This window comes from Corythoichthys intestinalis, chromosome 21 (assembly GCF_030265065.1).
Source record: "Corythoichthys intestinalis isolate RoL2023-P3 chromosome 21, ASM3026506v1, whole genome shotgun sequence".
NCBI lineage: Eukaryota > Metazoa > Chordata > Actinopteri > Syngnathiformes > Syngnathidae > Corythoichthys > Corythoichthys intestinalis.
The window spans coordinates 25,731,657-25,758,380 of NC_080415.1; the positions used below are offsets into that span (position 1 = coordinate 25,731,657).

The 26,724-nt window shown below is 39.6% G+C and overlaps 1 protein-coding gene across 1 annotated transcript; it reads right to left on the reverse strand.

The window, feature by feature from the left end:
• Nucleotides 1–887: 887 nt before the first annotated feature.
• lrrc3ca (leucine rich repeat containing 3Ca) lies at nucleotides 888–14,935 on the reverse strand. The gene is made up of 2 exons (XM_057826342.1): nucleotides 14,727–14,935; nucleotides 888–3,363 (listed from the first exon to the last, which is right to left on the reverse strand). Exon 2 carries the CDS (start codon nucleotides 3,318–3,320, stop codon nucleotides 2,541–2,543), a length of 780 nt encoding a protein of 259 aa, XP_057682325.1. The 5' UTR covers nucleotides 3,321–3,363; nucleotides 14,727–14,935; the 3' UTR covers nucleotides 888–2,540.
• Between the last annotated feature and the right edge of the window lie 11,789 nt (nucleotides 14,936–26,724).

Below are 26,724 nucleotides of genomic sequence, written 5' to 3' on the forward strand. Positions count from 1 at the left end.
CCGATTTAATTTCAATCATTCCCGATATTTTTTCCCGATCATATACATTTTGGCAATGCATTAAGAAAAAAAATGAATAAAACTCTGACGAATATATACATTCAACATACAGTACATAAGTACTGTATTTGTTTATTATGACAATAAATCCTCAAGATGGCATTTACATTAACATTCTTTCTGTGGGAGGGATCCACGAATAGAAAGACTTGTGACTTTGTATATTGTGACTAAATATTGCCATCTAGTATATTTGTTGAGCTTTCAGTAAATTATACTGTAGCCATGGCCAAATGCATGATGGGAAGTGGAACCATGACTGTGCGTAGTGTTACCAATTCATATATCTTCTCTGCGTTGGCAAATAACAAGGTGATAAGAAAAAGATCAAGTGCTACCTTGCTTCCCCACATTGCTTCCCATGATATTTCTAATTGTAGGGAGAGGGATTGTAAGGCTTTAGCCAATTAAAAAAAGGCTCCAAAGGCAGCCAAATTTCATTCTACTCATTTTACGCTGCCTTTTATCTCTCTATATAGGTAGAACGGCGCCATTACAGATTGAACGTGACAATGCGTGAGTGGGTCGTGCAGCGCATGCATTAATTGCGTTAAATATTTTAACGTGATACATTTTTTAAAAAATTAATTACTGCCATTATCGGGATAAATTTGATAACCCTACCTGGAGCCTAAACTAAAGACTCTGGGTGAGTGTAACATATTATGTCTGTAACGTTAAATACAATTAGAAAACGATTTAATAAAAAAAAAATATATATATATATATACAGTGGGGAGAACAAGTATTTGATACACTGTTAACCCCATTGGCAGTGAATCAAATACTTGTTCTCCCCACTGTAAATTAAAAAAAGGCATGGCCAATATTTTTTTGACGATTCCGATACTTTGAAAATGACGTGATCGGACCCAATCGATCAGACATCTCTAGTCATAACCTTTCATCACATCTTACTAGGGGTGTGACAAAATATCGAAATGGCGATATATCGTGATACTTTCTATCCCAAAAGGTTGTCGATATGCTGCTGTCAAGAATCGAAATATCGTTTGAAAAAGGTGTCAATGTTTAAAAAAAAAAAAAAAAAAAGGAACCATTAAGTTGCTACCAAAATCTTCCACTATAATAGTGTCTCAGTTAACTCTAACGCTGCCATTGACGGTGCTCGACGCCCAATCCATTTAGACTGAGAACGTTCGTTCATTCAAAACCAGAGCATTCAGTTATTCGGTCCGATTTTTGGGGCATTTACAGGTCACTTGTTCATTATATGGCATTTACAGGTCATTTCCCATTGAGTTTGAGTCACTGCCTATTCATTCGTGTGATTCCCAGGTCACTTCCTGTTCTGTAACTCAAAATAAACAGGAAGTGACCCATAAAATACCCCACAATCAACAGGAAGTAACTGAAAATCAACAGGTAAATGACCTTAAATGGCCCAAAATTACCTCAATGCCGCATTGGCTGCCACTACCGGCCATAGACGTTCAATCCGTTTGAATTGGGAGGGATGGCAGCGCAGCCACCCTCCCATTTCAAATGGATTGGACGTCTACTACTGATAAACTCATTCCATCTACTAGTGATAAACTCATTCAAATTCACAGCAGACACTTGTTTTTCTGTTTATTAGTTGTTTATAGAAATCCTAGACCAATGTACCAATGTATCGATTGTCATTGTATCGCTATTTCGTCAGATCGTTATCGTGAGCTTTGTATCGCAAATTTATCGTATCGTGAGGTACCAAGAGGTTCCCACTCCTACATCTTACTATCCTGGTACTCCCTTTCGCCAAAAAGTTGGTTTCGCCATATACAGGTACGGTACTCAAAAGACCAGCATTCCTCTTAAACGGAGCATGCGCTAAATGCTAACAAGATAGCCGATTTACATGGCCACACATTCGCGAACCAAGAGACGGTGATCAGATTTTTAAACCCTTTGTAGGGTGACTTTTTTTCTAACCTTACAAAGAGCTGCATGTTTTGGCTAGTGAAATTTAGTGAAAAGTTCTGTAGTTCGGTGGAATGCGGAAATTACGCAATTTGCGTGATTTGCAAATGTAAGCTCACGTGTGTGAACGGATAATTCCGAATGCCTAGAACAGTGGTTCCCAAACCGGTCCTCAAGGACCCCTGTGGGTCCTGGTTTTTGTTCCTACCGATCGAGTACAGACCGTTTAACCAATGAGGTTTCTGCTAAAACAAGCAGCACCTGACTACAATCAACTGATTACACTTGTAAAACACCAAATTGGTCCACATGTGTCGTCCTGTTTTGTTGGAAAGAAATCCAGCATCCACATGGCCAGAGGTGGAATAGTTTGGGAACCCCTGGCCTAGAAAAACCCGAATGTTAACCTGATTATCGGCTGCATGTAAATGTATTGCGTGATTCACCGTTTTTTCGTATGAAACCTCGCATCGCTGTTAGCATAGAGCAGTGATTCCGAGCTACTGTGACGGGAAACGTTGAGTCTGAACATAGGTTGGAGAAGACTGTCGTCGAGGCTAAACAACAGTACTGATGGTGGAAGACTCCTCCGACTTAGCTTGCCTGCTGGGCAAGGATTTGAGATACTCCAAATGTCTACGGGCGTCCTCCTGGTTGGCCCTTACGTAGTAGACAAGATAAGAGATGACCATGGTGAACCAGCCAAACATGACCACCAGCATGGCCACGTCTGTAGTCCTTTTCATGACCACGCACAAGTCCACGTCCGGCTCCAAGAGGAAGGCCAGTCCCCGTACAGCTGTTTCTTCCGGTTCGGAAGTCTGACAAACAATGCCGGTCAGCGACACGGGCTCCAGGTCCACACGTGGCATGGCCATCTGCAGGTTGCAGTCACAATGCCAGGGATTGTCGGTCAAGTTGGCGCGAGCCCGGAGGCCCTCGAAGGAGTCGGCGTTGAAGTGGACAAGCTTGTTAGCGGAAAGATCCAGGAACCGCAGCGAGGAACTCAAGCCTCGGAACGCACCCGGCTGTAGCTGGCTAATGTCGTTATGCGAGAGGTCCAGTTCCACTAGGTGCGACAGACCAGCAAAGGCGTCGGCTGGGACAGAAGTTAGGAGATTGAAGTCCAGGTAGACCCTGCGGGTGTCGTTGGGGATGTCCCGCGGGATCTCGGTCAGGCGCTGGTTGCTGCAGCGTAGTGTCTTGCCGCCGCTGTCGCTCTCGGAGCAGTAGCAATGTTTGGAGCAGGCGCTGGCAGAGTGCTGGAGGCACAAGGTCAGGAGCGCCAGGCTGTGCAGCAGCAGACACATCAACACGTAGTCCACTGCCACGGACATCTCGGTGGACACGACGCATCAATCACTCGTGCAACCGGTGAGCCTGCGACATTCAAAACATTAGGAGTGGTAACTTCTTCACTATTCAGGAAAATAGTCTGAGGAAATAAATGTGTTATGTTAGGTCACCTTACATTGCAGGTATCAAATCAGAGGCCAGATTCGGCCTGCCACGCCATTTTGTGTGACCAGCGAAAATAAATCATGTGCATCGACTTCTTGTTTTTTCAGCAAAATAAAATTTCAATAGCTTCTGTAGTAGGAAAAAAATGTTTTATTTTTGTTTCTTATTAGCTCATTGGCTGCCATTGACATTGATAGACATCCAATCATATGGCTCTTTTCCTTCTTCCTTTTTTGATCAAGAGCAAATACTTTTCCAAAACTTAGAAAAGGGTATACAGTGATCCCTCGCTTACTTTGCGCTTCAAACATTGCACCCTCAGTCCATCGCGGATTGTTTTTTTCTTTTCAATTAATAAATAAATAAACACAGATCAGTCGTCCCGAGCCGATCACGTAGTGTCACTCTTCATCTTGCTGCTCTTTGTTGGTCAGGCAGTCCACTGGAGTTGCTTATTAAAGTTAACGATGAGTGACAGATGTTAAGGTTTGATGTTGCCCCAGATGCTGGGAAGCCAAAGCCTCAATCATCTTTTAACTTGTTAAACATTTGCTGTGGCAACTCATTCGTGTGTAAGTGAGCAGCTTGAGCAGATGTGAGTGGACTCACTCAATTAAGCATTTAGTAAAGACATGCATTTTCCTACTTTATTCTTGTTTAAAAATAATTCGGTGGGACAGTAACATGTTTAAAACTTATTATAATTACATTATTACATTTGAAGTGGTTAACTCATTCACTCCCAGCCATTTTCACCGGAGAAAGGCCCTTCGCTCCCGGCCGTTTTACTGGATTTTGACTGATTTTGCAATGTCCACAGAAAATTCTGTTCTATTGCTATATAAACATAGAACCCACCAAAGAAAGATTAGACTCTCTTCTTTCGGCAGAAAAAAGTAAGTTTATATCTTTTTCCATTCTTTAGAAATAAGCATTAGAAAATAGCTTAGTTTGACCAAGTTTCCAATTTCTGATGAAAAAAATGGAGAAATTGAGCTTTTTGTGAAAGCATACATTTCAAACATAATTGAGTTTAACACAGCTATTTTTTTGCTTTAGTTACATCCCAAACATCTGAATAATGTTTTCCTTTTACAAAATAACAGCAACAACAAGACAAATTGAGCTTTTGATAGCAAAGTAACAATTTATTTACACATAACTAACTGAAAGATGATTGTGGCCGTGACAGCCAGTTAAACTTTTCCCTCATCTTTGCCTGTCTCAAAAAGATGAATTTTTTTTGAGTCTCTGCGGGCTCTGCTCTTTATCAGCATGGACTCAACAGCATCTAGTGGTCCTGGTCGTTCTGCTCGGTCGTTCAGCGCCTGGCATCTCGGGCGTCCTACCGGTTGTTCTGCTTGGTCGTCCGCCGCCTGGCATCCATTCGGTCGTCTTCCGCCGGCACCCCGGCTTTGCGGCTTGGCCGTTCGTTGCCGTTGAATAGGGTGGCAGGTCTTACCAAACGCGCTACTGCCCTCCAGTGGCTAATTTTATTGCATTAAAATGGATTTTCAGCTTTGTGCTTTGGAGCTAAATTGAATCACAACCCAGTGATGTCTCTTTTGAATAAAAAAACAAACCAAAAAAATGTAAAAGACTTATGAAACAATTAGAAATAGAACGTATTTATACGTTTTGGGAGCAAATGAGTTAAAAACAATATTTTTAAATATATATACATAAAAGTTTTTATTATACTTTGGAAAAAAAAAATGAAATATGTTTCTCTTTCCAATGCTAAATCTGAATAAATACATTGAACAAAAAACAAAAACATTTTGTTTTTTTCAGGCTACTTCGCGGTTCTTCACTTATCGTGGCGGGTTCTGGTCCCCATTGACCGCATTAAAAATGAGGGATCACTGTATAATACTTTCTATTCCAAAAGGTTATCGATATGCTCAACCAAGAATCGATACATCGTTTTAAAAGGGTGTCAACGTTTACAAAAAAAGGAACCAACAGGTTGCTAGCGAAATTTCCCGCAAGAATCGTGTTAATAGTATTAACCCTTTGCATTCGTTCATTCGCCCGTCCCAGTCAACATGGAATGGATGTCTAGCACCGTCAATGGCACTGATACCAGAGCATTCAAGCCAGTCTTCCCGGTTGTGGGGGCATTTAATGGTCAACTCCTGTTCATTTTAGGACATTTCTGTATACCTACTGTTCAGTAAACCAAAAATCAACAGGAAATGGCCTGTAAATGCCACAAAAGCATTAGAGAGTTGCCTGAAATCAACAGGAAATAACCTAAATTGCCCTAGAAATTAATTGGCTGCCATTTGACATTGGACATTTTTGGAGTTTTGTGTAAAATGATAATGATTAAAAAATGATCTGTTTTCATTCTCTTTTGTGTTTTTTCATTGCAAGCAAAATAAACGAAGATATTATAACCAAAGCATTGGCAATTGCAATCATTTTCTGGGAGAAATTGAGCATTATCTGACAGAATTGCAGGGGTGCCAAAACCTCTGGCCAGCACTGTATGCTGTAGATATACTGGACTGTCTCAGAAAATTAGAATACTCAATATTCTAATTTTCTGAGACAGTCCTGTATATTTTCTATGTAAAGGACGTCAGCCAAGGTCGGCCCCCCACATTTTTACCACGCCAAATCTGGTCCCCTTTGCAAAAAGTTTGGACACCCCTGCTTTAAATGGTGGATTAATGTACAGGACTGTCTCAGAAAATTAGAATATTGTGTATTCTAATTTCCTGAGACAGTCCAGTACGTATATAATAGAATAATTGCTACTTAGAGGGTAGAAAAAAGGATTTTGAGCATTTTGAGGTCAACAATTCATCAACTGTGAAACTAGTTGTGGATTCATTTGATCATCCATAAGATGTTAATAAATCGCGTCAGCCTTAGTTGGCCCACAACTGCGACAAAGATGAATTTGACACCTGTGCCTGTTCGATTTAAGACTACTGCGTGGCTTCACACTTCATCAAAGCTTCCAAGTCAACCAAGAGGTTATTGACATGCTCCACTGGGACTCCTGCTCTAGTTCACAAAGGCAGACTAGCTCCACTCCATTCAGTAGTGAATGACGAGCCGTCATGTCAGCAGAGAAACAACTGCACTCCCATTGCAGTGGAAGGATGAAACGGTCCTTTTATACCCTCACAATCCTTTAGTGTCATGCCACCATTTTTCTATTTGAAATCCCTGCAGTGCCCCATACGTCTATTTCAGTACACGCAGACATAAAAATGCATGAAAATATCATAAGAGCACGTCCTTCCGACAAAACAACGGGTGAAAGCAGAGGAGTCAAAACTACGGCCCGTGGGCCAACTGCAGCCTGCTGCCCAGTTTTCATTGGCCTGCAGCAAATTTTGAAAATTGAATATGGCCAGCACAAGAAGCTTAAAGAGCATATGACACGAGAAAAAGAGTCTAAAATGTCATTATTATGTGAATTAGAATCATATTTTGAGACGATTCGACTATATACAACAATTTAGCAAAGCACAGATGACGAGAAATTAGTCTTTTAATCTGGCGGTTAGCCACGCCTACCATTATAGGGCTTTAGCGTCCCCAACAGGTGGATGACGTCAGCGGTAGACTTGGCTCATCGATTTTACTATTCAGCCCATTGAGGGGAAATTATTCAGAACGAGAAAAACGCGACGAAGAAAGCCGCAAAATGTCATTGTTTCAGTCTCTCTACTCCAATATTTTTACAGGATATTCTTTTTACCCAAGTATTTTTCCCCAATAGCTATATAAATGGCTTGAGAAGGACCAGTCAGCCCGTTGAGGGGGAACTATTCACAACGAGGAAAACGCGACGAAGAGAGCGGCAAAATGTCATTGTTTCTGTCTCTTTACTTGAATATTTTTACAGGATACTCTTTTTATCCAAGTATTTTCCCCAATTGCTAAATAAATGGCATGGTCATGACAAATAACAGTCTTGTGCTGAATGGAATATGAAATAATAAAAATGCATTTATTCAGGACGACATGGCAAAATTACTCCATAATGGTCAAAACTGTCGACTTCACCTTGACTGTCGCACCTCCCGAACGATATTTTATGACACCTAAATCGGACATATGTCATTTCCCTTCCCCGGCTTCGGAGAATGTAAACAAACCAGAAGGCGTGACAGCTAGCCGACATGCTAACCCGAACCGAGTGATGTTTCAAAGTCTTCAAAGCGGAAAATCACACATAGCTATCCTGGATTATTTGACATGACGACCCGGTTGTCGAATGTCTTAGCGGATCGGCAAACCGCCCGGCGGAGAGCAATTTACAGTTCGTTCCCCGGAGGAGGGTGGCTGGAGCTAACACAGCTAATGTGCTGCTGCTAATGCATTAGGAGAGCTTTTTACATGCCTATCAATGATCAAACGTAAGTAGTCCTTCATTTAAAGGAAATTTGTAGTGTTTACTTTATAATCGCTGTATTCGTATTTGACATAATACAAAACAAGATGTTTACTCACTTCCTCGTAAGTCCACTGGTCCCACAGTAAATGTCCACGGTGAATGGGAACCTTTTGAAACTCCAAAAAGGCGCATACGCCTCTCCCTCATACAGAATGATTTTTCTGCAGCCGTTTGGCTGGCGTGATGCGAAAAATAAACGTATTAATCCGCAAAATCAGCTGAATCCTTCGTCCTCATACACAACAGTACACTGTAGCGTGAAGAGGACGTCTTCTACCGTACACGTCACAGCGCCCTCCTTCTTAATGCAAGACCGAAGCCGGAAGTCACTCCTTTTCCTGGCGCGGGATTCAAAAAACTAAATAAATATAGCGATCGCTTCCACACACATCCAAGCGGTCCATATCATTCAGGAGCATAAAATACCGCGTGTATTATGAAATAAACATGCTTTTTCGTGTCACAGGCACTTTAAATTCAGCCTACATTCTGATGCACTTCTAATTCTAAACACTAGATGAACTAGTCACCTAAATACTGCCGCTTCATTAGCTCAGGAGTACAAATCTGACATGTTGAAATCAGTGGAAGAAACTGTAGAATTTCAGTATAAAAAAATAATCGAATGTGATAAATTGGTTGTGGGGATGGCAGCGAATGAACGAATGTTCATTCCCTGCCACCCTCCCAGTTCAAATGGATTGGACATCTACTAGTGATAAACTCATTCCAATTCACAGCAGAAGCTTGTTTTTCTGTTAGTTATTTGTAGAATATCCTAGAATTATTTCCTGAGCAATGTATCGATAATCGTTGTATCGCCATATCGTCAGATCATCGTTATCGTGAGCTTTGTATCGCAAATCGTATCGTATCGTGAGGTAACTAGAGGTTCCCACTCCTAAGTGTAAGTATAAAATACTATACATATTTTGCAATATTGTTATACCTCTGGATTATTTTTTTGCCTTTACCCCTTAACTCATTCACTAAGATTGGGGATGGCGTGGCTCAGTAGTAGAGTAGTTGTCCCCCAACCCAGAGGTTGTGGGGACAATTCAATTCTCTGCCCTGATGAACTCGCCTAAGTATCCTTGAGCAAGATACTGAACCCCACATTGCTCCTGGTGCTGCATCACCAGTAGATAGATGGCGATGTAGTGTAAAGCGCTTTGAGCACCTTGAAAGATGGAAAAGTGCTATATAAGTATAACACCATTTACCAAGATTGACAGTCATAGACATAAAATCCATTTCAACTGGGAAGACTGGCATTGAGTAATCATGTTTCACTGCCATTGACAGCAATAGACGTCCAATCACATTTGACTGAGGGGTTGGCAGTAATCAAACAATCTCTGCTAGACCTCCCAGTCAAAATGGATTAGATGTCTGTAGCAGTTAGTTGCAGCCATTGAGTTCATACTTAACACAGTTTAAAAACCCGATCAAAAAACTTTGGACACCCCGAGCCAAACAGAGTATACAAAATGGCGTCTTGATAATGAAAAACCATCCAATGAGGAGAGGGTAAACTAATCCCGGGCATCACTCGAGTGTCTTTAATTCCTTGAAAATGCACGCTCAATGGGCGACATCCACTTACAAAGATTAAAAAATGTCATCGATCTCACTGCGAGTATCAAATAGCTTTTACTTTGGCGGGGGTAAACAAGCGCGATACGGTGTCCCGGGCGAGGAGTACAAAAGAAGTTCCACAAACAAAATCCATTAAGAAACAATTAAATTCAGGGGTGTCGAGGTCATTTTTTATCACGGGCCACATCGTAGTAATGTACAAAAAGGGGTACAATGGTAAATTTAAAAAAAAAAAAAATTTTAAAACAAAACTTTCATTTACTTATTTTTCATTTGTATTCTTTGTTTTTAACATTTTTTTTTTAGACAAGAGTGTGTTTTCTTTAAACAAAACTTTCATTTAATTAGTTTTATTTTTTTAAGACAAGCGTGGGGGGAAAAACAAAATATTTGATTTGAGCCTCTCAATAGCAAATACTTTTCTTACATTTTTATTTTTCTATTTTTATTCGTTTATTTATTTTTTTTAGTTTTTTAAATTTCGGATTTTCCCAATTTTTCGTTGTATTTTTCGATCTAATTTTTCTAAATTTTGGTTCATTTGTTGCCAGATCTGCCACTTCTTATGGATTGGACGTCTGTCGCTGTTATTGGTAACGAAATATCAACAATTAAAATTTTTTGAAATGTTCAGAGTTTGAAAACTACAGCTAAATGTGAAAATACTAAAATAGTCTTAAAAATATTAAAAATAATAAGAAACAAAACTATATTTAAAAAAATCATATATCTGACTAAAAAATGAATAGGTAATCAATTCCTAAAATAAAAAAAAAAAAACAGGATTTATTTACCAAAATAACAAGTTTTATATATAGAATATACAGTATTAGGTGCTCACCATAAACGACATGAAAACTTTTTTATTCAGAAATGATTTGTTAAATTCATCACTTTTTATTTTTATTTATAATTTTCAATTTTTTCTTGTATTTCAATTTAGTTTATAATTGATTAATTTTTTACTCTATTTTTTAAATTTAAGTTGTTCAATTTTTCATTTGTATTTTTAATTGAATTTTCTATACTTTTGTTTATTATTTTCATATGTGTATGTATTGCCCACATCAAGCGCTTCAACCCAAAATAATAGGAAAAAAAAAAACAAAAAAAAACTGTGACACAGTAGAGATTTTCTAAAGGAAAAATTTTGTTTCCTTCTTAACCCTATACTGTCGATGTACTGATCGACCTTTTCCACAATTGGCCTCTGCCTATTTACACATCTTTTATTCCGAGCAGGGGAAAAAACACTTCATTTGATTTGTTCCCGCACTTAGTGTCAGCGGGGCGCGCCAGCCACTAAAGCAGCCTTCACAATAAACAGCCAAAGTCAAAATATCTTACATAAATAGCAGGAAGTCTAACATTGTACAACACATTTAATGGCAGGTAAAATTTTCCTAATGGTATTACAGGTAATCCAGTGAATACATATTTACGACAAAAGCGGTGGATTTGGTCCACACAACGAAATAGATTTAAAGAATTAAATCATCTGTCGTAATATTATGAGAAAAATGTTGAAATACTGTAGTAAAAATATGCATATATACAGCATATTACAAATGGATTGGACATCTACTGCCATCAAAAGCGCTGAAAGGTAAGTATTCACAGCCAATCCTTCGAGTTTATTGAATTGAATGTCAGTCGTGGCATGCCGGGTAGGATTGGGAACCTCTGGGTATCTCACGATTCGTATGATCTCACAATATGGCCATACAACAAAGATCGATACATGGATCAGGAAATTCTTTTCATCCTTCTACTGTGAGTTTATCACTGGTAGACGTCCAATCCAGTTGAGGTGGGAGGAAGGGCTGCAACTGAACAGACTGGAAGTCCATCACTGTCAAATAACAGCCAATGAGTTAATTTCTGGGGAATTTTCGGTCAGTTCCTCTTGATTTTGGGCCACTCTTGAATGCTTTTCGGGCATTTACGGTTCATTTCCTGTTGGTTTTAGGTTCGTGAACAGGAACTGACCTGGGAATGTCCTAAAATGAACAGGAGGTGACCTTAAAATACCCCCACAACCGGGAAGACTGGCTGTGAATGCAATGGTTTCAGTACCATTGATGGCACTAAACGTCCACGTTGACCGGGAGGGGCGAATGAACTAATGCAAAGGGTTAAAGTAGATGCTATTCTTGCGGAAAATTTCGCTAGCAATTTGTTGGTTGCTTTTTTTTCTGTCAACTGAGACACCCTTTTAAAATAATATATCAATTCTTAGTTGAACGTATCGATAACCTTTTGGAATACAAAGTATTATACAGTGATCCCTCGTTTCTTGCAGTTAATGGGGACCAGAACTCGCCGCGATAAGTGAAAAACCGCAAAGTAGCAAAAAATCTTTAAAAAATTTTGTGGGTGTGTTCAATGTATTTATTCAGATTTAGCATTGGAAAGAGATACATATAAGTCATTGTTTTCTTTTTCTCCCCAAAGTATAATTTAAAAAAATGGTATGTATGTATATTTAAATAAAATGTTTTAAGCACTTCAAATGTAACACAGTAATTAGTAGAGTTGTGCAAAATTTCCGATTCTTAGATTATTCGCGATTCAGCCGTGGAAGATTCGAGAACGATTCACAAACATCCAAATTCTGATTATTGAAATATGCCAAGTAAAGCGGAAGTACAACACACTTAGCGCGCCGCGCGGTCTTCGGGGCAATGAGGAACGGAGCGAGAGTAGCTAAACATCATGCTTCTCATTACCCGGCCTCTCGGATAATGCCAATGCTCAACTCACAGCCCTACCTCAACTCATGCCACGAGATAAAAAAACAAAACAACATACCTGACTGCTGCCGAAAAGCTGCTACAAAGTCCATCCACATAATGTTACGGTAGATATCATTTATATAGGACTAGATGCAATATAAATTCGGTAGCGTTAGCAGCACATCTACAAAAAGCTAGATGCGGGCGTTGGTAAACGGCCGTCATCTTAAAGCAGTACACTTCCCTGCAAGGCTGTTGTAGCGAACCGTCCAAACAAACCTAATTAACTTTTTATCTAAAATACTCCTAAATCGGTAAAATATTGACTTGAATCCATCTTTAAAATAGTTTTAAAACTTTCACATGTCGAAAGTAGACAAAAGGGAAATTATGGAATAACGTGAGCAATTTTAACAACTTAAACGGTTGATTCACAACATTTAATTAATTGAATGTAGTTTAAAGCTGCTGATACAGAATGGGGACTGGAGTTTTTTATTTACTGTTATTTTTGTATATTTGTTTACTGCTATATGTTAACTGGATACTGAAATAGTAGTTTGGTTTAGCCTGAGAGTATTTTTGAACAATTTTGGAACTAATGTACAAAACATTCAAAAAAAAAAAAAAAAAAAAGGGGGGGGGTGCATTAATAATCGTTTTATAATCGAATCGGAGCCTCTGAATCATGATTGTAATCGAATCGTTAGGTGCCCAAAGATTCCCAGCTCTAGTAATTAGTATACATCTATTCATCATATCTGTTGTCAGTCTTGCTTGTTATAATTTTTTGCACCTTACAATTTTGCTCTTTTATACTCACTTTGCATTTCTATTGGCTTTCAAAACGGGACCTGAGTTCTAATTTCTCACCATTAACATGCAAATGTGAACTGATGAGACAATAAAAATCCTTGAATTATACGTTTTAAACATGTTACGGTCCCACCAAATTATTTTTAAACAAGAATAAAGAAAAATGCTTGTCTTTATTGAATGCTTCATTGAGTGTGTACACTTAAATCCGCTCAAGCTGCTCACTTACACACAATGAGTTGCCATAGCAACTGTTTAACAAGTTAAACCAGACATGTCCAAAGTCCGGCCCGGGGGCCAAATGTGGCCCGGGGACAAATTTCATTCGGCCCCCAGCCTCTGTCATAAAATCAATAACGTTTGGCCCACACACAGACTTAATAAATTGGTCAGCAGTACTGCTACCAGCATATGAAATAGCTTACACACTAAATGCTGCTCCTCATTTACACACTAAAAGGCAGCAGCACTCTTAAGCAACATTACCCCGTGTGACCCTTTACTCCCTATTTTCTAAAATGGCGACTATCAACAAAAAAAAAAAAAAGAAAATTGACTGCAACTGCCGACACTTCAAGGATAGGTGGAAATTGGACTATTTCTTCACTAAAATACGCAACAACTGTGTCTGCCTCATTTGCAAAGAGACAGTCGCTGCTTTTAAAGAGTTCAAAGTGAGGCGATATTATCAAAAAAGACACGCTGACATGTACGACAAGATTACAGGGAAGATACGTAGCAACTTGAAGCTAGTTTAATTTCACAGCAGCAGTATTTCGCGAGAGCCCGAGATTCGAAAGAGTATGCCACAAAGGCTAGTTGCGAGATTGTTGAAATTATTAATTTAAAAAATAATAAAGCAAATGTGACACACAGAATGGCTTGCTAAAATTTGCTTAAATATATTGTTCTACGTAAAGGACGTCAGCCAAGGTCGGCCCCCCACATTTTTACCACACTAAATCTGGCCCCCTTTGCAAAAAGTTTGGACACCCCTGAGTTAAACGATGGTGCTATGAAGCATGGGCTTCAAAGCATCTGTGGCAACATCAAACCTTAACATCTGTCACTCATCGTTAACTTTATTAATATTATTTTGAAGTAACGCTCCTCTTACTTGAATAAATTTCTGGCTACTTTACGCACCTCTGCAATTAATGTAATTTGGATAAATAAAAATCGGAAGAGATACATTACTGAATTTGACATGCTTTTTGCCATTGGAAATGAATGTGTCAATTTTTTGACTGTTTCCAATATTATATATGTATATATATATATATGAGAATCCGAAAAGAATAGAATAGCAAAACTGTTAAGTAAAAGTGAAATATGTACACACGAGTAGATATATACACTTGATATTTGCGTCCTCTTTCAAAAGTTGCAATGCTTTTTCCCCCACAGCATTCTTGTTGTTTCTCAACGATGGGCGTGTATAAGCCTACCTTGGCATCATTCGATTTTCTAAAATCGAGCTGTAATCTCGTTTGAAAGCTCTTAGCCCTCCTGACTGGACGGCAGCTTCAATTTCCAGTGATGGTAAGCAGGGATGCATGACAACATTTACAGCCAATGTCCCGTGCAGTCACACTCAATAATACATGAGGAGGATTAAGCAATCAATCATCACAAGTATTTCACCAATGGAAAATTCATTGTCTTGATGAATTGCTCGTGCATGGCTATGATGTGGAAAATAATATACTTACGTTTGAGGCGCTCTCCTGCTTCTCATCCTCGTGTTTTTTTTTTCTTCCACCGTCAAGCTGATTCAACTTGCTGCGCGTTGCTTTCCGCCACAGCGGTTCAAGGCTTGCCCGTTTAGTTTCCACGCAACCAGAGGAGGCAACACGTTCGCTGGCGCCGGTGTTCTCCGCCGGCGGGGAGGCACCCCGGAGGAGGGCACGACCAACATGGGGCCCGGCCGACGCTTCAGTGCCTCTAGCCCACTTTTCACTGCGTTTCTCGAGTGGGAATGCTGGAAAAATGCATCAGGTGGCTGCACACGCACAGACCACGCCCCCTGGAGAACACATGTTAGTCGAGGGCGCTGACCATCATAATTTTAACCCTTTGGGGGAGCTCACATGACAAGTCGTTTATTGATTTTGGAGGAATAAAAAGGAGAAACAACCTTTTTTGTTGTTGTAGAAATCAGACAAAATATAATGTCAGACTTAAAGTGCGTATGACAGGAGGAAAAAAAAGTCTTAAATAGGATTATTATGTGAATTAGAATCATATTTTGAGGCGATTCGACTATATACAACAATTTAGCAAAGTGCAGATGACGAGAAATTAGTCTTTTAATCTGCCGGTTAGCCACGCCTACCATTATAGACCCTATTCACCAACGTCACAGAATGACGTGTCGCTGTATCCGGCCGCCATATTGTCCGTCTTTGTCTATCCGTATTCTCAATGGTTTCAGTTTGTCGTGCAATTCATGGAAGCCCCGGTGCTTTCAGACGCTGTAAACTCATTGGATACGTTGCATAAAAGGCGTTATGTGGAAAAGCTTCAGTCTATCCATTCGCCAGATCCATATTTGATGCCTAAATCGATATTTTTCGACCCACTGTCTTCGCCGTCTCTGCCTGACATCTGCTACCCTGATATCTACAACTATCTTGTCCACAGAAACTCAGCCTATTCTCACGAAAGTTTGAAAAACTTTAAGAGCAGCACTCTAAGCAACATTACCCCGTGTGACCTTTACTTTCAATTTTCTAAAATGGCCACAATCCATAAAAAAAAAGTTGACAGCGATTTCCGACGCTTCAAGGATAGGTGGATATTGGACTATTTCTTCAATACGCAACAACTGTGTCTGCTTCATTTGCAAAGAGACAGTCGCTGTTTTCAAACAGTTTGATGTGACGCGATATTACCAAACAAGACACGCTGACATGTACGACAACATTACAAGGATGATACGCAGCGAGAAATTATAGCAACTTGAAGCTACTTTAATTTCACAGCAGCAGTATTTCGCAAGAGCCCGAGTGTAGAAAGAGAATGCCACAAAGACGAGGTTGTTGAAATTATCAATAAAAAAAAATAATAAAGGAAATGTGACACACAGAAGGGCTTGCTAAAATTTGTTTAAATATATTGTTCTATGTAAATCAGCCAAGGTAGCCCCCCGCATTTTTACCACACCAAATCTGGCCCCCTTTGCAAAAGGTTTGGACACACCTGTTTAACTGATGATCCGTAGACGAGGCCAGCTTCTTTCACTTGGTACCAGCTAAATATTATTCAAAATATAATGATGGTGGAAGAAATAAGCATCTTGAATTTGAAACTATGCTGTCGGCAGTTACCCTCGCAATGTTCTTAATTGTTGTTGTCAGCCCAAAACCCTCTAAATATATATTGAATGCATCTTACCAGATATAAAATGACTACTACATAATCTGTGGTGATCGTTTGGTGCCCAGTTTTCTCGTCGAATTGCAGCAGTCCATCTCGCTCTCCTCTCCGGGTCTCTCGGAATACGGTAGAACTTCAACTCTCTCTGTCTATCTTCTCTGTTATTGCAACCAACCGCCACACACGCCTTCACCATTTTGATTATTAATCTTAACGAGCAGAAAAACACGCCATAATAGGAGGAATTTACGTAGCGGTAATGCGTCAACACGACTAGTAGACGGACAATATGGCGCGGAGGCGTGGTTGTGACGTCATGTGAGTAGGGTCTATAGGGCTCAAGCGTCCCCAACAGGTGGATGACGTCAGCGGAGTCACAATTTCATCTGATTTAGTATGCAGCCCATTGAGGGGGAATTATTCACAACGAATTAAACGCGACGAAGAGAGCCGCAAAACGTTATTGTTTCAGTCTCTCTACTCCAATATTTTTTACAGGATATTCTTTTTATCCAACTTATTTTTCCCCAATAGCTAAATTAATGGCTTGAGAAGGACCAGTCAGCCCGTTGAGGGGGAATTATTATGAACGAGGAAAACGTGACGAAGAGAGCCGCAAAATGTAATTGTTTCAGTCTACTCCAATGTTTTTACAGGATACTCTTTTTATCCAAGTATTTTTCCCCAATAGCTAAATAAATGGCATGGTCATGACGAATAACAGTCTTGTGCTAAATGGAATATGAAATAATAAAAATGCATTTACTCAAGACGACATGGCAAAATTACTCCATAATGGTCAAAACTGTCGACTTCACCTTTACTGTCGCACCTCCCGAACGATATTATATGCCACCTAAATAGGGCTTAAGTCATTTCCCAAGAGACTTATTGCAGACTATGCCATAATGTTAACCATTTCTTTAGCTTACTCCACAACCATTATTTATCAATTTTAGATAAAAAATGGAAAAATAGTTTTCAAAAACTGAACGTAATGTCAGTTTTTACCAATAGAGTGCCAGTTGGATTGACTTTGCTAGTCTAATCTGTCTAATCGTGACAATCTTGGTAGTAGATGCAAACTACAAACATCTTGAACAAGCAGGAACGTCTTATAAAAGTGAATTTACAGTGTGTCGCCATTTTGTCTTTTCCATCATAGTTTCACCAAAGGTTAGTCTGAAAACATTATTTTTCACACACAAATAATGTACCAAGCTTTTTGTTCGTGTTGGAGGCAAGAACGAAAAAAAAAAGACTAAATACTGTATTGGCCCGAATATAAGACGGCCCTGATTATAAGACGACCGCCTCTTTTTCAATACTCAAGTTTGAAAAAAGACTTTTTGAACACCAAATTAATTTTTATACAGAAAATAATTACAGTACATCCGAAACAAATGACTTTAACAATATATTTGAGCAGGGCCGGCCCAGCCTATACGCAGACTATGCAGCTGCTTAGGGCCCCTGACCACTGGGTGGCCCCCAATTTGGCAATTGTTTAATTTATATTCTATTTTGTTTACTACAGTTTGCTTTATTTGACTTTTGTGAGTTTTGATACTTGATTACAAGCTTGAAAAAAATAAAAGTTGTTCTTTAACTTCTTTGAAGTTCTTCTTTGAAGTTTGAAGTATGCAGTGCAACAAAATCTGATTAATATAAGAAATATGGACGTATGGGTTGGATTGCATGTAAGGGTTTCACAGTACACTGTGACGAAATGGTGGGCCAAAAATATGGGCACCTTTGCATTATTTTGCTTAGGGTCCCCAAATGGCCTGGGCCGGCCCTGTATTTGAGAGAAAAAGCATGTTATTTTGCCTCATTCAAATCTTAATATCTGAACGTTTAAATATGTAAACTAAAGTGCAATCACATTCATAAATGAATGGCTTCTGGTTTTTTAAATGTAAATAAACCAATCTATTGTGATAAAACAACAAAATTGCAATAACTGCATCAACCATCAAAGTGAAGTCTAACCATAACTGTTGTCTTGAAACAAATCTGAATAAGGAAAAACATTGCAATAAAAAATTGCAAACTGGTTAAATTTGAGAGAAGCTGAGATCTGTCATGACAAAAAAATCGCTTCAATGATATCTGGCGTCATCTAGCGTCATGAATGGATATAATGTCTAGACCGCGATTATAAGACGACCCCCTCTTTTTCACTCTTATTTCAATGCAAAAAACACCGTCTTATATTCCGGCCAATATGGTACAACATGGGTTTTCACCAATATGTTGTCCAATGGGAGTGTCATATGTGGTCTAATCTGTATAATTTTCACAACTTGGTAATAGATGCAACATCATAAACATTTTGTACAAGCAGGAGCAGCTTTTAACAGCTAATTTACATTACTTCGCCATTTTGTATTCCTCTGTTGTTCATAGTTACAGTGAAACTCAAGTCTAAAAACATGAGACGCTCACTGCCATTCAGTGGCTGTAATTAAGCATGTCAATACTTCTAATTAGTAAGCTGTTTGTCAGTCTGGTGGTTCTGGACCGGAGGCTCCTATACATCCTTCTAGAGGGCAGCAAGCTGAAAAAGGTGTGCGCTGGGTGTGTCACAGCGCTCACAATTGTGACAGCCTTGCGAGTGAGGCGGGTGGTGTAGATGTCCTGCAGAGATGGAAGTGGAGCATTGATGATTTTGCTTGCTGTGTTCACGATACGCTGTAGGGCTCTCATATTGTAGTCTGTGCAGGTCCCGCCCCAAACAGCAATGCGCTGGTGAGGATGCTTTCGATGGTCCCTCTGTAAAACGTGGCCATGATGGGTGGTGGGGCGCTAGCGTGCTTTAGTTTTCTTAAGAAGTAGAGGCGCCGCTGTGCTTTCTTGGCTAGTGATGTGGTGTTGGTGGTCCAGGAGAGATCGTCATCGATGTGCACCCCGAGGAATTTTGTGCTGGTGACTCTCTCTACGGCCGTCCCGTCAATGATCAGTGGCAGGTGTTGGCTGGGGCCTCTCTAGAAGTTGACAACAATCTCCTTTGTTTTGTTGACATTCAGCAGGAGATTGTTATCTCTGCACCGCGTGGCCAAGAGGTCCACCTCAGTCCTGTAGTGCGTCTCGTCGCCGTTGGTAATGAGGCCCACCAGAGTGGTGTCGTCCGCATATTTTACCAAATGATTGGCGCTGTAAGTTGTTTTGCAGTCATGTGTAAGCAGAGTGAAGAGCATAGGGCTCAGAACCCAACCCTGAGGGGCTCCTGTGCTGAGTGTGATGGTGCTAAAGATGTTGTTGCCGACACATACTGCTTGGCGTCTCTTGCTAAAGTCCAGCAACCAATTGCAGAGGGAGGTGCTAAGTCCTAGCTTGTCCAATTTGCTAATGTGTTGGTGTGGTATAATGGTGTTGAATGCTGAAGTGAAGTCTATTAACAGCATCACAACAATGGACTATCTTAATTGTTGCCTGTCGTTACATTACTTTATTATTATTATTAGTTTTATTTTTATCAGTCATGTTCGTGTTCCATTGTATTTATGTCTCACTTATGTTAGTCCTACATTATGTGTCTTTCATAGGGATAGACAGAGAAACGCAATTTCGTTTTCTTTGTATGTATGTGTATATGAAGAAGATGACAATAAAGCTTATGACTTGTGTGGGATTTTTTAAGAAACAATTGCTGTTTTAGAGTGCCTTGTTGTTGGAAAACAAATAGATTTTTTGATAAATATTTAACCTTATTGACGGCGATAGACGTCCAACCCAAATGAGTTAGTTGACATCTTACCATTGTACTTCTGTGCTTAGAAGGAACCCCTCAGAAAACACAAACACAGCTCCGACGTCACGACTAATCATATTTCAAATTACAAATGCATCTTCCAGCAACAAGCATTATTGCACAGCCGCCTCTCCGGGGTTCTCCTGCTGCAGCCAAAGCAATAACAAATGCCATTATTAATGTTCTCACAACATAATAACTCACACTGCTCAAACGGTGGCAAATTCCTTCCAAGAAAAAGAAGACGTTGCACTTTTGTAAACTCGACTTTTCACACCCCGGGGGAGAAAATGGCTTCCCTCGAAGTTGAATTGTGGGCTTGTCGCGGTGGGGTCTTGAGGTTCTTACAAGAAAACGCCATCGATTAGCTTAAAACAGCTGTGCTGACCCGATATACTCAACCGAGCGTCCGCTTTGGAAGGAATTAATAGAATTAAAATCAATACGCCAGGTTCCTCTGCGCCCTCTAAAATGACTTACAGTATATGATTAAGTGCGACGTTGTACTTTGTGTACAATTATAAATGACGTTGGAATCAATGTAACAGCATTTGTTTTCATTTTAGGCCCGAATCCAAGTATTGTTTCTAACAAAAAACAACCAAAAAAAAAACAAACAAAAACAAAAAAAAAACACAGTTGAAGGCAGTTTCCTTGCATTTTATGTTTGTTGCTTACTTTTAATAGAGTCACTGTTGGGTATTTTAATCATTGTGAAGACATTACAAACACCATTAAGAATCGGGTTGGAGTCTTTAGAGGATTAAGTAGAGATACAGCAAAGTCATTCCAGAGTCTAAATGTGCTGTCGTAAAACCTTTAAAAAAAGACTATATCCATTTTCTAGTCATTAACTCACTGGCTGCCGGTGACAGTAATAGACGTCAAGTTGACGTGAAGTTGAGGGTGGCGGCAAATCTTCTTAACTACTACAACTACTGATAAACTCATTTCAATTCGCAGTAGAATGACAAAATATAATTTCCTCAAATAAAAACACAGCACTTAAATATTGTAATTATATTTTACAAATGATGTGTGAATAAACTTTCACCACAGATACTTTCACTTCAGGGTCTTCATATCTCAGGGTTTTATTATCATTCACTCCCAGTTAAAAATGGATTGGATGTCTAAATTTTGTCAATGGCAGCCAGTAAATATATTACCGTAACTTTCGGACTATAAGGCGAACCTGACTATAAGCCGCCACCCACCAAATTTGACACGAAAACAACATTTGTTCATAGATAAGCCGCAGCTGTCCTCACTGTATTATGGGATATTTACACCAAAATTATTGTAAAAAATATTAACCAGTAACACTTTATTTGACAGCGGTGGCATAAGACTGTCTTAAGACTAAATGAACCACCATGAAGCTTTAAACTAATTGGCTGCAAAGCTTCATTGCTTCAAGAAGCTTCATTTGGCCACCACTGCTCCCTTGGGGGAGACTGCCAACCTCTGCTGCCCCCTGCTGTCAACACAGTTGTCGTCCAACATGCCTCTAAGCATGCATTGCAGCACTACAGATATAATTAACAATCAAAATTCATTTTCTGTGCTAATTATTTCTCAAGTTACTGTTCCAGTTGTTTCATGAATTGCTACAGTGGTATGAAAAAAGTATCTGAACCTTTTGGAATTTCTCACGTTTCTGCATAAAATCACAATCAAATTCGATCTGATCTTTGTAAAAATCACACAGATGACAATACCGCGTCTGCTTTAACTAAAACCACTCAAGCATTTATAGGTTTTAATATTTTAATGAGGATAGCATGCAAAAAATGACAAAAGGGGGAAAATAAGTAAGTGAACCCTCTGCTTAAGGGACTTAAAGAGCAATTGAAATCAATTTTTACCAAACAATTTAAGTCAGGTGTGTGCCCATCACTGATGAGTGGTTTAAAGCTGCCCTGCCCACTATAAAAAACACACCTGGTAAGAATTGTCTCGATGAGAGGCATTGCATGTGCATCATGGCCCAGTCAAAGGAGCTGTCTGAAGACATGCAATCAAGGATTGTTGATTTGTGTAAAGCTGGGAAAGGATACAAAACCATCTGTAGAAGTCTGGATGTTCATCATTCGACAGTCAGAGAAGTTGTCTACAAATGGAGAGAGTTTGGCACTGTTGCTTCTCCCCTAAGGAGTGGCCATCCACCAAAGATGACGCCAAGAGTTCAGCGCAGAATACTCAGAGAGGTAAAAAAGAACCCTAAAGTGTCTGCTAAAGACTTACAGAAATCACTGGCACAGTCCAATATGTCTGTGCACACATCAACTATATGTAAAACTATGGTCAAGATTGGTATTCATGGGAGGACTCCATGAAGGAAGCCACTGCTGTCTAAAAATACATTGTTGCTCGTTTAATGTTTGCAAAAAGGCATTTGGACATTCCACAAAAGTTTTGGCAAAATATTTTGGGGACTTTTGAAACCAAAGTTGAATTATTTGGGAGTAACACACAACGTGTGGAAGAAAAATTTGAACAGCTCACAACATCAACACCTCATCCCCACCGTGAAGCATGGGGGTGGGAGCATATTGATTTGGGGCTGTTTTGCTGCCTCAGGGCCTGGAAAACTTGCAATCATTAATGGAAGAATAAATTCAAAAGTTTATCAGGATGTTTTGCAGAAAAACCTGAGGCCATCTGTCAAACAGTTATGCTATTTTATGCAGAAATGTAAGAAATTCTAAAAGGTTCAGTTACTTTTTCATACCACTGTAGTTATGGTATTTAGTAACACTTTATTTGACAGTGGCACTATACGACTGACATAAGACCATCGTAATTATGACATGGCACGACCATTAACATTAATAAATGCTCATGACAGATGTAATTTTGTGTCATCCGGCAAATTATCTCACTTTTGAATGGATGTGAAAAGCTGGACATAAATCAAGTTAGAGACCTAATTTGCCGGGGGACACTTAATGACATGTTATAAGCAAGGGCTTAGGTTTGCATAGGGACAGTAGGGACATAACACTAGCAACTTTTAAGGATGCTGAAATTGTCCCTACCAACTTTTAAGCAACCTTATTTGCATTATACAATGACTTTAGGTATATAGGTATATAGATTGTCTTCCCATAAGTTGTAAAGATAGAATTGAACCTACCATTATTAAGCGAATTACAGTACTTTCATTATGTTCAGACTTACATGGACCCCTTTTCACTTGTTGAATGTTTTCCCCTTTAACGCACGTTTGATTGGCTGATGACTTGACCCCCCCACACACACACATTCACAGCCCCGACAGAAATCCAACATGCCGCCTCCTCCGCCCCTTCGAAGACAACTGATATTAGAAGTTTTTTTCTGCCAGCAGCAGCCACTGTAAGCAATGTAAAAAGACACCTATGTTGTTGAAGTGGGGAACACACAGCTAATTTTGCCTGCATCAGAGTTAGCTTAAAACAAATCTATGTGAATTTCTCGAACTTTAAGAGGAAGCTGCTTTGAGAGAAATATCCTCCTGTATGTTTTCTACTGTTAATGTTAATTAAACTGGAAGAAATGTAGTGAACAAAGGTTTACCCCGTTCTCCCCAGTTTTCATTTTTGTTTTATTTATGTGTTCTTAAAGCAGCCCAAAAGAGCTTTCATTTTTTGTTGAGTTTGGCTGTGCCTGTGGACAAAAGGAGTAGTGTTTTGCTTGAAGGAAGGCTCAATTTTTATTCTTTTTTGTTAGGGTTATCGTCCCTACCAATATTGAGACCAAACCTACGCCCTTGGTTATAAGCATTCATTTATACCCATGATAGTGTCATGTCATAATGACGGTCTTATGGCAGTGTTATAACGCCACTGTCAAATAAAGTGTTGCCTATTAACTCAAATAAATCAACAAATAAGCCACAGGATTCAAAATGAAGGAAAAAAGTAGCGTCTTATAGTACGAAAATTACGGTAATACACTTGTTTTGCCAGCAAGTTTCGCTCCAACCGACCAATCAGATGTGGTACAAATGTCATTTCCCGTTCAGACCGTCAAGTTAATGCCTCACTCGGGTCGGAAAAACACGAAAGAATCGGAATTGTGCATTAAGACCTGCGGTATGAATTTAGCCTTTGTCTCACGCAACCATCTTACTAACTTTGGTTCCAGAGCTTCAAGTCATCCTTCATAATATAACCTTTCTCTCACTTTTCAAATCCAGACTCAAAACATATCTGTTTAAGTTATCATATTCATTTTGATTCTCTCTTGTTTTACGTTAGGATTTCTTTTTAGCTCTTTTGATCTACACTGACTTTGCTTTTAATCTGTGTTTTTGTTTACTTCATTTGTATCTCTTGCATATTCAGTTGTAAAGTGTCCTTGAGTGTCATAAAAGGCGCTTTGAAATAAACTGTATTATTATCCAATGCAATCAATAAGTGCTCTATGAAGAGTTAATACACTACTGTCATAGTTTACATTACACAAACCAACACTGCTGATTCTCAAGGCCTTGGGCGGATTAGGTTGACATGGCAACACCGAGGCTGAAATCTGATTGGCCTAAAATGAAAAAAAAAAATCTACCATCCGCTCAGCATTCACAATTTACTCAGTCTTGAGTATGTTAGTCTTCACTTACAAGAAGATCAGATAGCAACAGAATTACTCAATTTATACGCCGCCAGTCAATCGTCTTGACTTTTATCCGATCACTTCAAAGCCAGAGTTCGTCGGGTTCGGCAGCGCTAGCGAGTCAATTAAACCCGGCTTCATTATGTTTGCTTCTTCTCCAGTCTGCGGTCCTGATAAAGGCCATACCTGTGAGGTGACAGTAATCCTCACAAGGGGGCTCTCTTATGCAAATCCCCTTTCGCGTTGTCTGAGTGCTGCCGCGGAACCGGAGTTATGAATTTTTTTCTCGTTCCTTCTCAATTTTCATTCCTGTGCTGCTCCTGGCATGCTCCTCATCCGTTGAACAAGATCAAACGTTGACACGAATACATTAGCCGGCTTTATTTATTTATTTGTAGAGTCCCTTGACTCGGTTTTACTTTATATTTATAAGTTTTGTGATTAAACACTTCAGTTGAGTAGTTTGAACTATTTTTTTTTAAGTAAACTGGGTTTAAGTTAAAGTGTATGTCAACACCTGGGGAAATGCTAATATTCCATCATTTATCCATAAATGAATGCCTTTTGGATTCATATCATGTCACTTCGTGTAATTACACACATCGCAACACCAAGAATATGAGAGAAATTTGGGTCAATTTCAAGCTAAAAAGACCCGCCCCCGAGAAACCCCGACAACAGTTCGTGTGGGAAACACCAAATGGTATGTTTTGCATTTCTTTTTGTGAAGATACACAGTGACCGCAAAATAAAGTAATGTATAGAATAATTACCATTTAATATGCTATCATCGGTTTCGCCCTGCCAACCGACACAAATATGAATGGGATTAGAGCAGGGGTCCCCGGTGTGATTTGGGTCTTTTTTCACGGACCGGTGTCCTTCTTTTATATTCAGTTGGACTCTCAATGTTATCCAATGGTGCTAAAAAACTATTTACATCACAAGCATACATGTGCAACACGGAAATGGCGTAAATTAACGCTTAACGACACGGCGAAGTCGTTAAGTGAGAGGGCTACGTGCAGTTGTTGTGTGCGCCAAACATGGCAAACGTAAGTTAATATTCCTTTCTTTAAAGAAAGTTTGTAGTGTGTACTTAAAAATCGCTGCATTCGCGGTCTTTTTTAACGTTACGCGCATGCCAATTTTGTCAGAACACCGGCAATGTGCGGCAGAAAAATACAGCAAATACAAAATAGCATTTGTTTTTAGCCCCGTCGTGTTAAGTGCACGGAAAAAATACAACTCACCCGCTGAATCAGTAGGAGAGCTGAGTTTGTTTCGTTGAGACGAGATGGGAGAGTGAGAGAAGCTAGCATCAAGCTAGCGATGTTGGAAATTGTAGCACAGTTTTCAGCGCGCTCCAAGCGATGTCGGGATATTCCGAAATGACTTTAATCCAGAACTTCGGTAGAGTTGTTGTCTCAAATGTACGCTTAAGTCGCCGTGATTTGCGATCTCTACAAAGCTGATATTCCTGTTCCACAGACATGCTCGAATCACTCGATTTATTCACATACGGGTCACGAATTCACTCCTTCGCAGTTCGTGGGTCTTTAGTGATAGGGAAGTAGCATAAATTTTGTTTTCTTTGAGGTTGTAGGCACATCTTCTGGCTCGTCAGGTTCCTGTTTCCCTGTAAAATTGCAAAATTAGCCCTCTTAGCACTGACGAACTTTACTCAATGTCTGCGTAGTCCAGCTTTTTTTCTCGCGTTCGGGAACTCATGGGTACTACATTGCGACGAATGGCTATTTGTAAACTACATAGCAGGACAGGTTTGAACCATTTTAGCTATTTTTTGATAGAAAAGGAACACAACTCTCTCGTCGATAAACAACGATGGGATCTGCCTCGACCTTTTGTTTCCTTGTTATGACGTCTCCGCTAGAGCCTAGTTCGGGCCTAAAAAATCCAGCCCGACCCGACACGGCCCGCTGGTATTGAGGCCCGACCCGGCCCGAGCTCGATCACTT

Coding starts and splice junctions, on each gene's coding strand:
- lrrc3ca (XM_057826342.1), bottom strand. CDS start 3,320: ATGTCCGTGGCAGTGGACTACGTGTTGATGTGTCTGCTGCTGCACAGC.